This window comes from Balaenoptera borealis (assembly GCF_965194805.1).
Source record: "Balaenoptera borealis genome assembly, chromosome: 2".
NCBI classification, from domain to species: Eukaryota; Metazoa; Chordata; class Mammalia; order Artiodactyla; family Balaenopteridae; genus Balaenoptera; species Balaenoptera borealis.
Genome location: NC_138867.1, coordinates 53,151,995 through 53,168,178, shown reverse-complemented (window position 1 = coordinate 53,168,178; position 16,184 = coordinate 53,151,995). Strand labels below are relative to the sequence as shown.

The 16,184-nt window shown below is 39.1% G+C and overlaps 1 protein-coding gene across 4 annotated transcripts in view; it reads right to left on the bottom strand.

Annotated features, from left to right (window-relative positions):
* Nucleotides 1-16,184, bottom strand: part of CWC27 (CWC27 spliceosome associated cyclophilin) — a 249,514-nt gene that overhangs the window by 232,162 nt on the left and 1,168 nt on the right. Inside the window, exons 1-2 of one of the 4 annotated variants that reach the window (XM_082383188.1) lie at nt 16,052-16,136; nt 15,891-15,958 (exon numbers count right to left, since the gene is read on the bottom strand). In XM_082383188.1, the coding sequence (XP_082239314.1) occupies nt 15,891-15,932 (42 nt within the window). In that variant the 5' untranslated portion in view covers nt 15,933-15,958; nt 16,052-16,136. Of the gene's footprint in view, nt 1-15,890; nt 16,137-16,184 lie in introns of those variants that run through there. The other 3 variants (XM_082383187.1, XM_082383189.1, XM_082383190.1) reach the window with 3 other exon arrangements.

Here is a 16,184-nt window from a genome sequence, read left to right as displayed (position 1 = left end):
GTTGAGTGCCTTCCAGGTGTTAGCTTCTGTGCCACTTTACATATCCTATCTCATTTAATCCTCACCTACAAGATAGGGATCATTACTCTTATTATACTTATGAAGAAACAGAGACTCAGATAAAGTAAATTTATCCAGGGTCTCACAGTGAACAATTTAAGCCAAAGGCTGTCTGCTGCAAAGCCCATGCCTTTTCCATCTCACTGTACTGCCTCCAAAAAGTTCACCATAAATTCCATACTATACTGGAAAAATAGTCCATCAAGCTCTAGGGCCCTGCCACATGTCGCAAAATAAACCCCCAAGTTACCTGGTCACAACTGATTTGAGTAGAGAAAAGTGCCTAAGTCAAAAGCATTCATATATTGGTTGGACATGAGCAAGGCCTTCTAACTTGGCTTGGCATGAAACAATGCCCAAAAGAGATTCTCCATATTGAATGTTGACACACCAATCCAAGTGGATTCTCATTCTCCTGGAAAATATACATGTGGGATGCAAAATGAGAGGCTGAGTAACTCCCTCTACCTCAGATTGTATTATCTAAAACAACACTGTGTAACACGTTTTGATTTTCCACGAGGCCAGATATACATCCCAATCTTAGAAGTACAGTATACATAACAAATGTCCTTCCTACCTCATTATCCCCTTGTATACTTGAAATAAAGTTCTACTGTTAAAGAGAACCTAGACATGTTTCCATATTTCCTATCCCCTGGCAACCACTAATCTACTCTCTGTCTCTATGGATTTGCCTATTGAACATTTCATATTCAGGCATACCGCTGAGATATTGCAGGTTTGGTTCCAGACCATTACAGTGAAATGAATATTGCAATAAAGTGAGTCACATAAAGTTTTTGGTTTCTCAGTGCATACAGAAGTTATATTTACTCTATATTGTAGTCTATTAAGTATGCAATGGCATTATGTCTAAAAAAACAATGTGCAAACCTTAATTTTAAAATACTTTATTACTAAAAACTGCCAATCCTCATGTGAGCCTTTAGCAAGTCATAATCTTTTCCCTGGTGGAGGTTTTAAAATATCGCAAGAATTACCAAAATGTGACACAGAGACACAAAGTGAACAAATGCTATTGGAAAAATGATGCCAAGAGACTTGCTCTTGTATGTATAAGTGAATCACTTTGCTGTATACCTGAAACTAACACAACGTTGTAAATCAACAATACTTCAATTAAGAAAAACAACTGAACAACCAATGGATCATTGAAGAAATCAAAGGAGAAATAAAAAAATACTTAGGGACAGAAATAGCACACACCAAACCTTATGGGATGCAACAAAAGTGGAAGCAACCTAAATATCCATCGACAGAGGAATGGATAAAGAAGATTTGGTACATATATACAATGGAATATTACTCAGCCATAAAAAGGAACGAAATAGTGCTATTTGCAGAGACGTGGGTGGACCTAGAGATTGTCATACAGAGTGAAGAAAGTCAGAAAGAGAAAAACAAGTATTGTATAATATTGCTTACATGTGGAATCTAGAAAAATGGTAGAGGTGAATGTATTTGCAAAGCAGAAATACAGTCACAGATGTAAAGAACAAACTTATGGTCACCAAGGAGGGGAGGAGTGGGTGGGATGAATTGGGAGACTGGGATTGACATATATATGCTACTATGTATAAAATAGATAACTAATGAGAACCTACTGTATAGCACAGGGAACTCTACTCAATGCTCTGTGGTGACCTAAATGGGACGGAAATCTAAAAAAGAGTGGATATATGTATATGTATAACTGATTCAGTTTGCTGCACAGCAGAAACTAACACAACATTGTAAAGCAACTATACTCCAATAAAAATTAATTAAGAAAAAAAAGAAATACCACACACCAAACCTTATGGGATGCAACAAAAGTGTTTCTAAGAGAGAAGGTCATAGCAATACAGGCCAATCTCAAGAAACAAGAAAATCGAAAACAATCTAACTTTACACCTAAATGAACTAGAAAAAGAAGAACAAATGAAGCCCAAAGTTAGTAGAAGGAAGGAAATAATAAACATCAAAGTGTAATAAATGAAATAGAGACTAAAAAACAATAGAAAAGATCAATAAAACTAAGAGCTAGTTCTTTGAAAAGATAAACAAAACTGACAAACCTTTAGCCACACTCACGAAGAAAAAAAAAAGAGAGGACTCCAATAAATAAAATCAGAAATGCACGAGAAGTTACAACTGATACCACTCAAACACAAAGGAGCAAAGAGACACTCTGAACAATTATATGCCAACAAATTGGACCACCTAGAAAAAAACAGATAAATTCCTAGAAACATACAATCTCCCAAGACTGAACCATGACAAAATAGAAAATCTGAAGCGACCAATTACTAGTAAGGAGATTGAATCAGTAATCAAAAACTCCCAACAAACAAAAGTACAGGACTAGATGGCTTCATTGATGAATTCTACCAAACATTCAAGAAAGATTTAATACCTATCCATCTCAAACTCATTTTACAAAGCCAGCATTACCCTGATAACAAAACCAAAGACACCACAAAAAAAGAAAATTACAGGCCAATATCCCTGACAAACATATATGCAAAAATTCTCAACAAAATATTAGCAAATCAAACGCAACAATACATTAAAAGGATCACACGGGATGATCAAGTGGGATTTATCCCAAGAATGCAACAGTGGCTCAATATCCACAAATCAAACAATGTATTACACCACATTAACAAAATGAAAGATAAAAATCATATGATCATCTCAATAGATGCAGAAAAAGCTTTGGAAAAAATTCAACATCCATTTATGATAAAAAGTCTCAACAAAGTGGGTATAGAAGGAATGTACTTCAATGTGATTAATGTGATATATGACAAACCCACAGCTAGTATCATACTCAATGGTGAAAAGCTAAAAGCTTTTCCTCTAAGATCAGGGACGAGACAAGGGTGCCCACTCTACCCACTTTTATTCAACACAGTATACCAGTAGTCCTAGCCACAGCCATTAGGCAGGACAAAGAAATAAAAGGCATCAAAATTGGAAAGGAAGAAGTAAACTGTCACTATTTGCAGTTGACATGATACTATATAGAAAACCCTAAAGACTCCAGCAAAAAACTGTTAGAACTAATAAATGAATTCACTAAAATTGCAGGATACAAAATTAATATACAAAAATCTACTGCATTTCTATACAGTAATAATAAACTATCAGAACAAGAAATCAAGAAAAGAATCCCATTTACAACTGCACCAAAAAAAAAAACAAACCCAAAAACAAAAAACCTAGGAATAAATTTAACCAAGGAGGCAAACGATCTTTAAAATACAAGACATAGATGAAAATATAAGACATAGATGAAAAAACTGAAAAAGACACAAAATAAGTGGAAAGATATTTTGTGCTCATGGATTGAAAGAATATTGTTAAAATGTCCATACTACCCAAAACAATCGATAGATTCAGTGCAATCCCTATCAAAATTCCAATGGCATTTTTCACAGAACCAGAACAAATAATCCTAAACTTTGTATGGAACCACAAAAGACCCCAAATGGTCAAAGCAATCTTGAGAAAGAATAACAAAGCCAGAGGTACCATGCTCCCTGATTCCAAACTATATTACAAAGCTATAGTAATCAAAACAGTATGGTATTGGTATAAAAACAGACACATAGATCAATGGAACAGAATAGAAAGCTCAGAAACAAACCCACACATACACAGTTAATTAATTTACAACTAAGGAGGCAAGAATACACAATGGGGATAGGACAGTCTCTTCAATAAACTATGCTGGGAAAGCTGGACAGATGCAAGTAAAAGAGTGAAACTGGACCACTATCTTACACCATATATAAAAATAAACTCAAAATGGATTCAAGACTTGAATATAAAACCTGAAACCATAAATATTCTAGAAGAAAAGATAGGCAGTAAGCTCCTTGACATTGGTCTTAGCAATTTTTTTTTTTTTTTTTTTTTTTGTATCTGATCCAAAGGCAAGGGCAACAAAAGGAAAAATAAACAAATGGGACTACATCAAACTAAAAAGCTTCTGCACAGCAAAGGAAACTATCAACGAAATGAAAATACAACCTACTGAATGGGAGAAGATATTTGTAAATTATATATCTGATAAAGGGTTAATATCCAAACTATAAAAAGAACTTATAGAACTAAGTAACATAAAAACAATCTGATTAAAAAACGGGTATAAGGATCTGAATAGACATTTTCCCAAAGACATACAGACGGGCAATAGGCACATGAAAAGATGCTCAACACCACTAATCATCAGATAAATGCAAATCAAAACCACAATGAGGTATCACCTCACACCCAATAGAATGGCTATTATTAAAAAGATAAGAAATAACAAGTGTTGGCAAAGATGTGGAAAAAAGGGAACCCCTGTGTACTGTTGGTGGGAATATAAATTGGTGCAGCTACTATGGAAAACAGTGTGGAGGTTCCTCAGAAAATTAAAAATGAACTACTGTACTAACCAGCAATTCCACTTCTGGGTATTTATCCGAAGAAAATAAAAACACTAACTAGAAAAGATATATGTGCCCCTCTGTTCACTGCAGCATTATTCACAATAGCCAACATATGGAAACAACTTAAGTGTCCACTGATGGATGAATATAAAGAAGATACACACTAGAATACCACTCAGCCATAAAAAAGAAAGGAATATTGCCATGTGCCACAACATGGATGGAGCTTGAGAGTATTGTGCTAAATAAGTCAGACAGAGAAAGACAAATACTGCATGACTTCACTTACACATGGACTCTAAAACACAAAACAAACAAAACAAAACAAAACCTAGACTCTTAGATACAGAGAATAGACTGGTGGTTGCCAGAGGCGAGAAGGAGTGGAGGTAGGTGGGAGGTGAGTGGGTAGAATGGGTGAAGGGGATCAAGAGGTACAAACTTCGAGTTAAAAAATAAATAAGTCGGGCTTCCCTGGTGGTGCAGTGGTTGAGTCTGCCTGCCAATGCAGGGGACACGGGTTCGAGCCCTGGTCTGGGAAGATCCCACATGCCACGGAGCAACTGGGCCCGTGAGCCACAACTGCTGAGCCTGCGCGTCTGGAGCCTGTGCTCCGCAACAAGAGAGGCCGCGACAGTGAGAGGCCCGTGCACCGCGATGAAGAGTGGCCCCCGAGGACTAGGGGCAAGATGGCGGAAGAGTAAGACGTGGAGATCACCTTCCTTCCCACAGATACAGTAGAAATACATCTACACGTGGAACTGCTCCTACAGAACACCCACTGAATGCTGGCAGAAGACGTCAGACCTCCCAAAAGGCAAGAAAATCCCCACGTACTTGGGTAGGACAAAAGAAAAAAGAAATAACAGAGACAAAAGAATAGGGACGGGACCTGCGCCAGTGGGAGGGAGCCGTGAAGGAGGAAAGGTTTCCAGGCACTAGGAAGCCCCTTTGCGGGCAGAGACTGCGGGTGGCAGAGGGGGGAAGCTTCGGAGCCGCAGAGGAGAGCGCAGCCACAGGGGTGCGGAGGGCAAAGCGGAGAGACTCCCGCACAGAGGCTTGGTGCCAACCAGCACTCACCAGCCCGAGAGGCTTATCTGCTCACCCGCCGGGGCGGGCGGGGGCTGGGAGCTGAGGCTCGGGCTTTGGTGCTAGCCGGGAGGGAGTCCGGGAAAAAGTCTGCAGCTGCCGAAGAGGCAAGAGACTTTTTCTTGCCTCTTTGTTTCGTGGCGCGCAAGGAGAGGGGATTCAGAGCGCTGCCTAAACGAAATCCAGAGACGGGTGCGAGCCGCGGCTATTAGCGCGGATCCCACAGCAACAGGGGCGCAGAGGGAAAAATGGAGAGATTCCCACACAGAGGCTCAGTGCCGAGCAGCGCTCACCAGCCCGAGAGGCTTGTCTGCTCACCCGCTGGGGCGGGCGGGGCTGGGAGCTGAGGCGCGGGCTTTGGTCGGATCGCAGGGAGAGGACTGGGGTTGGCGGCGTGAACACAGCCTGAAGGGGTTGGCGTGCCGCGGCGAGCCGGGAGGGAGCCGGAGAGGAGGTCTGCAGCCACTGAAGAGGCAAGAGACTTTTTCTTGCCTCTTTGTTTCGCGGCGCGCAAGGAGAGGGGATTCAGAGCGCCGCCTAGACGAGCTCCAGAGGCGGGCGTGAGCCGCGGCTAACAGCGCGGACCCCAGAGACTGGTAGGAAACGCTAAGGCTGCTGCTGCCGCCACCAAGAAGCCTGTGTGCGAGCACAGGTCACTCTCCACACTGCCCCTCCCGGGAGCCAGTGCAGCTCGCCACTGCCAGTCTTCCCCGGGAGAACACACAGCGCGCCTCAGGCTGCTGCAACGTCACGACGCCTCTGACGCCGCAGGCTCGCCCCGCCTCCTCCATACCACTCCCTCCCCCGGCCTGAGTGAGCCAGAGCCCCCAAAGCAGCTGCTCCTTTAACCCCGTTCTGTTCTGTCTGGGCGGGGAACGGATGCCCTCAGGCGACGTACATGCAGAGGCGGGTCCAAATCCAAAGCTGACCGCGGGGAGCTGTACGAACAAAGAAGAGAAAGGGAAATCTCTCCCAGCAGCCTCAGAAGCAGCGGATTAAAGCTCCACAAACAACTTGATGTGCCTGCATCTGTTGAATACCTGAATAGACAACGAATCATCCCAAATTCAAAAGGTGGACTTTAGGAGCAGGATATATTAATTTCTCCTTTTCCTTTTTTTGTGAGTGTATATGTGTATGCTTCTGGGTGAGATTTTGTCTGTATAGCTTTGCTTTCACCATCAGTCCTAGGGTTAGGTCTGTCCATTTTTTTTTTTTTACTTAAAAAAATTTTTTTTTCCTAATATATGTTTTCTTAATAATTTTTTCCGTATTTTCTATTTTTAGAAATTAAAAATTTTTTTAATAAGTTTTTTCATATTTTTTTTTAAAAAATTAAAATTTTTTTTCTTAATAAATTTTTTTCTTAAAAATTTTTTTCTTATTTTTTACTATAAAAAATTAATAAATCTATTTTTAAAAATTAAAAAAAATTTTTTTCTGAATACATTTACTCTTAATAATTTTTTTCTTATTTTTTATTATAATAGCTTTATTTTATTTTATTTTATCCTCTTTTTTTCTTTCTATTTTTTTCTCCCTTATATTCTGAGCTGTGTGGATGAAAGGCTCTTGGTGCTCCAGCCAGGCATCAGGGCTGTGCCTCTGAGGTGAGAGAGCCAACTTCAGGACACTGGTCCACAAGAGACCTACCAGCTCCACGTAATACCAAACGGCAAAAATTTCTCAGAGATCTCCATCTCAACATCAAGACCCAGCTTCACTCAACGACCAGCAAGCTACAGTGCTGGACACCCTATGCCAAACAACTAGCAGGACAGGAACACAGCCCCATCCATTAGCAGGGAGGCTGCCTAAAATCATAAGGCCACAGACACCCCAAAACACACCACCAGACGTGGACGTGCCCACCAGAAAGACAAGATTCAACCTCATCCACCAGAACACAGGCAATAGTCCCCTCCACCAGGAGGCCTACACAACCCACTGAACCAACCTTACCCACTGGGGACAGATACCAAAAACAACGGGAACTACGAACCTGCAGCCTGTGAAAAGGAGACCCCAAACACAGTAAGATAAGCAAAATGAGACGACAGAAAAACACACAGCAGATGAAGGAGCAGGGTCAAAACACACCAGACCTAACAAATGAAGAGGAAATAGGTAGTCTACCTGAAAAAGAATTCAGAATAATGATAGTAAGGATGATCCAAAATCTTGGAAACAGAATAGACAAAATGCAAGAAACATTTAACAAGGACGTAGAAGAACTAAAGAGGAATCAAGCAACGATGAAAAACACAATAAATGAAATTAAAAATACTCTAGATGGGATCAATAGCAGAATAACTGAGGCAGAAGAAAGGATAAGTGACCTGGAAGATAAAATGGTGGAAATAAATACTGCAGAGCAGGATAAAGAAAAAAGAATGAAAAGAACTGAGGACAGTCTCAGAGACCTCTGGGACAACATTAAATGCACCAACATTCGAATTATAGGGGTCCCAGAAGAAGAAGAGAAAAAGAAAGGGACTGAGAAAATATTTGAAGAGATTATAGTTGAAAACTTCCCTAATATGGGAAAGGAAATAGTTAATCAAGTCCAGGAAGCACAGAGAGTCCCATACAGGATAAACCCAAGGAGAAACACGCCAAGACACATATTAATCAAACTGTCAAAAATTAAATATAAAGAAAACATATTAAAAGCAGCAAGGGAAAAACAACAAATAACACACAAGGGAATCCCCATAAGGTTAACATCTGATCTTTCAGCAGAAACTCTGCAAGCCAGAAGGGAGTGGCAGGATATACTTAAAGTGATGAAGGAGAAAAACCTACAACCAAGATTACTCTACCCAGCAAGGATCTCATTCAGATGTGATGGAGAAATTAAAACCTTTACAGACAAGCAAAAGCTGAGAGAGTTCAGCAACACCAAACCAGCTTTACAACAAATGCTAAAGGAACTTCTCTAGGCAAGAAACACAAGAGAAGGAAAACACCTACAACAACAAACCCAAAACATTTAAGAAAATGGGAATAGGAACATACATATCGATAATTACCTTGAATGTAAATGGATTAAATGCTCCCACCAAAAGACACAGACTGGCTGAATGGATACAAAAACAAGACCCATATATATGCTGTCTACAAGAGACCCACTTCAGACCTAGAGACACATACAGACTGAAAGTGAGGGGATGGAAAAAGATATTCCATGCAAATGGAAATCAAAAGAAAGCTGGAGTAGCAATTCTCATACCAGACAAAATAGACTTTAAAATAAAGAATATTATAAGAGACAAAGAAGGACACTATATAATGATCAAGGGATCGATCCAAGAGGAAGGTATAACAATTGTAAATATTTATGCACCCAACATAGGAGCACCTCAATACATAAGGCAAATACTAACAGCCATAAAAGGGGAAATCGACAGCAACACAATCATAGTAGGGGACTTTAACACCCCACTTTCACCAATGGACAGATCATCCAAAATGAAAATAAATAAGGAAACACAAGCTTTAAATGATACATTAAACAAGATGGACTTAATTGATATTTATAGGACATTCCACCCAAAAACAACAGAATACACATTTTTCTCAAGTGCGCATGGAACATTCTCCAGGATAGATCATATCCTGGGTCACAAATCAAGCCTTGGTAAATTTAAGAAAATTGAAATCGTATCAAGTATCTTTTCCGACCACAACGCTATGAGACTAGATATCAATTACGGAAAAGATGTGTAAAAAATACAAATACATGGAGGCTACACAATACACTACTTAATAACGAAGTGATCACTGAAGAAATCAAAGGGGAAATCAAAAAATACCTAGAAACAAATGACAATGGAGATACGACGACCCAAAACCTATGGGACGCAGCAAAAGCAGTGTTAAGAGGGAAGTTTAGAGCAATACAAGCCTACCTCAAGAAACAGGAAACATCTCGAATAAACAACCTAACCTTGCACCTAAAGCAATTAGAGAAAGAAGAACAAAAAAACCCCAAAGCTAGCAGAAGGAAAGAAATCATAAAGATCAGGTCAGAAATAAATGAAAAAGAAATGAAGGAAACAATAGCAAAAATCAATAAAACTAAAAGCTGGTTCTTTGAGAAGATAAACAAAATTGATAAACCATTAGCCAGACTCATCAAGAGAAAAAGGGAGAAGACTCAAATCAATAGAATTAGAAATGAAAAAGGAGAAGTAACCACTGACACTGCAGAAATACAAACGATCATGAGAGATTACTACAAGCAACTCTACGCCAATAAAATGGACAACCTGGAAGAAATGGACAGATTCTTAGAAATGCACAAACTGCCAAGACTGAACCAGGAAGAAATAGAAAATATGAACAGACCAATCACAAGCACTGAAATTGAAACTGTGATTAAAAACCTTCCAACAAACAAAAGCCCAGGACCAGATGGCTTCACAGGTGAATTCTATCAAACATTTAGAGAAGAGCTAACACCTCTCCTTCTCAAACTCTTCCAAAATATTGCAGAGGGAGGAACACTCCCAAACTCATTCTACGAGGCCACCATCAGCCTGATACCAAAACCAGACAAAGATGTCACAAAGAAAGAAAACTACAGGCCAATATCACTGATGAACATAGATGCAAAAATCCTCAACAAAATACTAGCAAACAGAATCCAACAGCACATTAAAAGGATCATACACCATGATCAAGTGGGGTTTATCCCAGGAATGCAAGGATTCTTCAATATACGCAAATCAATCAATGTGATACACCATATTAACAAACTGAAGGAGAAAAACCATATGAGCATCTCAATAGATGCAGAGAAAGCTTTGGACAAAATTCAACACCCATTTATGATAAAAGCCCTGCAGAAAGTAGGCATAGAGGGAACTTTCCTCAACATAATAAAGGCCATATATGACAAACCCACAGCCAACATTGTCCTCAATGGTGAAAAATTGAAACCATTTCCACTAAGATCAGGAACAAGACAAGGTTGCCCACTCTCACCACTATTATTCAACATAGTTTTGGAAGTGTTAGCCACAGCAATCAGAGAAGACAAAGAAATAAAAGGAATCCAAATCGGAAAAGAAGAAGTAAAGCTGTCACTATTTGCAGATGACATGATACTATACATAGAGAATCCTAAAGATGCTACCAGAAAACTCCTAGAGCTAATCAATGAATTTGGTAAAGTAGCAGGATACAAAATTAATGCACAGAAATCTCTTGCATTTCTATACAATAATGACGAAAAATATGAAAGTGAAATTAAGAAAACACTCCCGTTTACCATTGCAACAAAAAGAATAAAATATCTAGGAATAAACCTACCTAAGGAGACAAAAGACCTGTATGCAGAAAATTATAAGACACTGATGAAAGAAATTAAAGATGATACAAATAGATGGAAAGATATACCATGTTCCTGGATTGGAAGAATCAACATTGTGAAAATGACTCTACTACCCAAAGCAATCTACAGATTCAATGCAATCCCTATCAAACTACCACTGGCATTTTTCACAGAACTAGAACAAAAAATTTCACAATTTGTATGGAAACACAAAAGACGCCGAATAGCCAAAGCAATCTTGAGAACGAAAAATGGAGCTGGGGGAATCAGGCTCCCTGACTTCAGACTATATTACAAAGCTACAGTAATCAAGACAGTTTGGTACTGGCACAAAAACAGAAATATAGATCAATGGAACAGGATAGAAAGCCCAGAGATAAACCCATGCACATATGGTCACCTTATCTTTGATAAAGGAGGCAAGCATATACAGTGGAGAAAAGACAGCCTCTTCAATAAGTGGTGCTGGGAAAATTGGACAGATACATGTAAAAGTATGAAATTAGAACACTCCCTGACACCATGCACAAAAATAAACTCAAAATGGATTAAAGACCTAAGTGTAAGACCAGACACTATCAAACTCTTAGAGGAAAACATAAGCAGAACACTCCATGACATACATCACAGCAAGATCCTTTTTGACCCAGCTCCCACAGAAATGGAAATAAGAACACAAATAAACAAATGGGACCTAATGAAACTTAAAAGCTTTTGCACAGCAAAGGAAACCATAAACAAGACCAAAAGACAACCATCAGAATGGGAGAAAATATTTGCAAATGAAGCAACTGACAAAGGATTAATCTCCAAGATTTACAAGCAGCTCATGCAGCTCAATAACAAAAAAACGAACAACCCAATCCAAAAATGGGCAGAAGACCTAAATAGACATTTCTCCAAAGAAGATATACAGATGGCCTACAGACACATGAAAGAATGCTCAACATCATTAATCATTAGAGAAATGCAAATCAAAACTACAATGAGATATCATCTCACACCGGTCAGAATGCCCATCATCAAAAAATCTAGAAACAATAAATGCTGGAGAGGGTGTGGAGGAAAGGGAACTCTCTTGCCCTGTTGGTGGGAATGTAAATTGATACAGCCACTATGGAGAACAGTATGGAGGTTCCTTAAAAAACTACAAATAGAACTACCATACAATCTAGCAATCCCACTACTGGGCATATACCCTGAGAAAACCATAGTTCAAAAAGAGTCATGTACCAAAATGTTCATTGCAGCTCTATTTACAATAGCCAGGACATGGAAGCAACCTAAATGTCCATCAACAGATGAATGGATAAAGAAGATGTGGCACATATATACAATGGAATATTACTCAGCCATAAAAAGAAATGAAATGGAGGTATTTGTAATGAGGTGGATGGAGTTAGAGTCTGTCATACAGAGTGAAGTAAGTCAGAAAGAGAAAAACAAATACAGTATGCTAACACATATATACGGAATCTAAGGAAAAAAAAAAAAAAAGGCCATGAAGAACCTAGTGGCAAGATGGGAATAAAGACACAGATCTACTAGAGAATGGACTTGAGGATACGGGGAGGGGGTGGGGTGAGATGTGACAGGGTGAGAGAGTGTCATGGACATATATACACTACCAAATGTAAAATAGATAGCTAGTGGGAAGCAGCCACATAGCACAGGGAGATCAGCTCGGTGCTTTGTGACCACCTAGAGGGGTGGGGTGGGGAGGGTGGGAGGGAGGGAGATGCAAGAGGGAAGAGATATGGGAACATATTGTATATGTATAACTGATTAACTTTGTTATAAAGCAGAAGCTAACACACCATTGTAAGGCAATTATACTTCAATAAAGATGTTTAAAAAAAAAGAAGAGTGGCCCCCACTTGCCGCAACTGGAGAAAGCCCTCGCACAGAAACGAAGACCCAACACAGCCAAAAATAAATAAATTAATTAATTAAATAAATTTAAAAAAAAAAGAAAGCCGAGAGGGTTGCACTAAGTAGAAGAATTACTAATCTAAAAAAATAAATTAAAAAAATAAATAAATAAATAAGTCACGGGCATGAAATGTACAGCATGGAGAATACAGTCAATAACGTAGTATTAACTTTATATGCTGACAAGTGGTAACTAGACTTATTGTGGTGACCATTTTGCAATGTATCCAAATGTCAAATCATTATACTGTAACACGAAACTAATATAATAGTGTATGTCACATATACTTCAATAAAAAAAAAACAGGGATAATAATATCCTCATAGGTTTGTTGTGAGGACAAAATGAGTTATACACAGACTGCTTAGAACAGTACCTGACAAATAGTAAATGTTCAAAATATGATAGCTATTATTGTTGTAAATATTATTCTTATAAAATTTTTTGACCACAGGAAACTTATTCCCAGTAAAAAGAACGCATATATGGTTGGACCACCTTGTTTATCAGGTTTTCTTAATCTTTTAAGAAGATTAACTACTGAATTAAAAAAGAAGGCACATGGCTCCTCCTTTGGCCATGCATTTCCATTAGCCATAACTACTATGTCAAGCATCAGTGGCTCTTTTTCTTAAAGCTTACAAGTAAGACAATACTTTGATAATAAAATGTCTCTTAAGAATAAATATATGGGTTAATATAAAATTTAGATTAAATCATCATAATATGTGGAAATTTCATTTTCAGTAGATAAGAAAATTTCTGTCAAGGGTTACATTTCTGTGCCTCATCCTCAAAGGCCAGAGTTATAACATAACACAGCATATTTACAGACTACTGCCAGGGGTTAACCACTGGTATAATGTGTCAATTACTTCCCAAGTTGATACTATACTCTTTGAAGAGAGAAATTTTGTCCCACATATTTGGAATATCTCTGAATCCTTTCAGTACCTAATGTAGCATTAGACAGTACAGCCACTAAACAAACATTTCATTAAGGAAACTTTTTATTACATCTGCTTTAAATTCCTTCCAGGCCAAAATTCTTGCCATGCTCTCTATGGTACAAAATTTTGAAGCCTCAATGTCTTCAATCAGTCTTATTATGCTGGAAAAAGTCCCAAACTGGTTTTTAAGGAAAACTTGGGCTATGTCTCATATTCTCCCTCAGCCCAATTCTGTTCAGAAGGACAATATTCACTGCAGTTTGCATACACTTATTTGCATGATTATTTCACCATGGTATATTTCACTCAACTTACTCTCTGATAATAGGGACAATGCTGGTTTTTCTTTCCATTGTGTCCCTAAAACCTAGCATAGAGCCTGGCCTATGCTAGGTGCTCAGTAAATATTTGTTGAATGAAAGATTTCTGTTCAGGCATATATCTTTGTTAAAGCTTCTCATCTTTATGACCATGTTGAATCTTCCTCCAGAGTAAAACAACTAAGTCTGCCCTTGACAGTAGAAGTATAACCTCAAACTCACTGATGCTTAATACTTCTCAGAAGTTAAGAGAAATACAGTATTAATTCATCCACCCATCCATTCAGTACATATTTGAACTGCTGCTACCATGTGTCAAGCACCATTCTAGATGTCTGTCTCTGCCCTCATAATGCTCATTCCATGGGCGAGAGTAGTGGAGGAGGATACAACAATAAAAAATAAGTACTGAAAAAGTAAAAAAGTACTGGAGAAAAAAACTAAAGAGGTTAAGGAGGCCAGGGAATGCTGGAATGCAGGATATGAATGAGGTTTGCTATATTATAGAGAGTTGATAGGAAAGCCCTCTCTGCTAAAATGCCATTTGAGCAGGCTAGAGTATACTACAGAAAGGAACAACAAGTGTGAACTCCCTGCCTAGCAGGATGGGCAATGTATTCCATCTCTACCAGTGTTTGTCAACTGGGGGTGATATCACTCTCAAGAAACATTTGGAAGTAAGAAGAGATAGATATTCTGGGTTTTCACAATGATGTAGGGTAGGAATGAGGAGGGGGAAAAGTGCAAACAGCAGAACTGAAAGAACTGCTCTGCCCAAAATACCCACTAAAATGTTTGCCAGGGGTATCATTTACAGCATTTTTGCTTTTGTTTTCAAATTGCTCTCACTGTGTTACAAAATGTAAATAAACAAGATTGCAACATAATTGTATCTGATACAAATTCAGTTTATCCTAATTCACCTCTATGCTTTCATTCTCATTTTATTTTCTCCATTATGCTGGTTCATCATATTTTGTGTGTGATACAGACTAGGTCCCAGTTCAAGAATTCAAGGGATACTTATTCCATTATTGACTCTGCCTCATACTGCATATAAACGCTTTAAATAGGGATTGACATACCTTGACCATCAAAATCAATCAGGAAATTATTCTCTAATTCTAATGTGGGAACATTTTCCATTCCCCACTTTCGCTGACAAAGACCAGCTCAAACGACACTTCGTCCATGAAGCCTTTCCCTACTTTCCCAGTTGCTAACTTCTCAGTACTACCAAAGCAATATGCTCCTCTCTCCATTAGAACGCCTACCAAACATATAGGGTTTTTCTTTACCTGCCTGCCTCTCAAACTAAACCATTAGCTCTTCTAAGGCAACAACTAGTTTTTTTCCATCCATCTTTATATCCCCAGCACCTGGTGCCTAGTAGGCATTCAGTAAAGGATTGTAGAACAAATGGAGAAAGAGCGATCTCCAAATTAAGCAAAAAAAAAAAAAAAACAAAGTCAATTTAAAAAATATACTTGGCTTTTTACCTACGACCCTAGAAAACGCCTGTAGAGTTAGGTTGAAGCCAAGTAGGGCCAGGAGGTTGGTAGATGGAGGAATCTCCACTTGAGGACTTTTCCAATTATGCGCTGAGAAGTGCCAGTATATGGCTTTCGATGCAATCCTGTTCAGAGGCAGGGGTAAGGACAAGACTTCTAATCTCTTCCAACCCTACGACCCCAGAATTCCTTTAATCAGTGAGATATCGCTTTGGGGAGCCCAGGTACCCTAGATGACGCTCACCTTCCCGTTCGTGGGAGGCTCCTGGATGTAAATGTTGCTCATGCTGGTCAGCGCTCAGGACTCTGCTCCTAAGTGGGGATGAGAGCGAACGGTCGATAACTAAAGCTGTCCACCTATTGGTACACGCTTCCTTAAATCGGGAGGTCGTGGAAAGCTCCAACCTGTCAAAATCCCGCAAGACAGCGACACCAAACCCTCTCTTTTCCTAAAGCTAGCGCCTCACGGATGCTGCCATGTTGCTCCCGGACCCGAGCACCGCTAATCCTGAGAAGGGGGGATTCCAGTGGCCTCCAG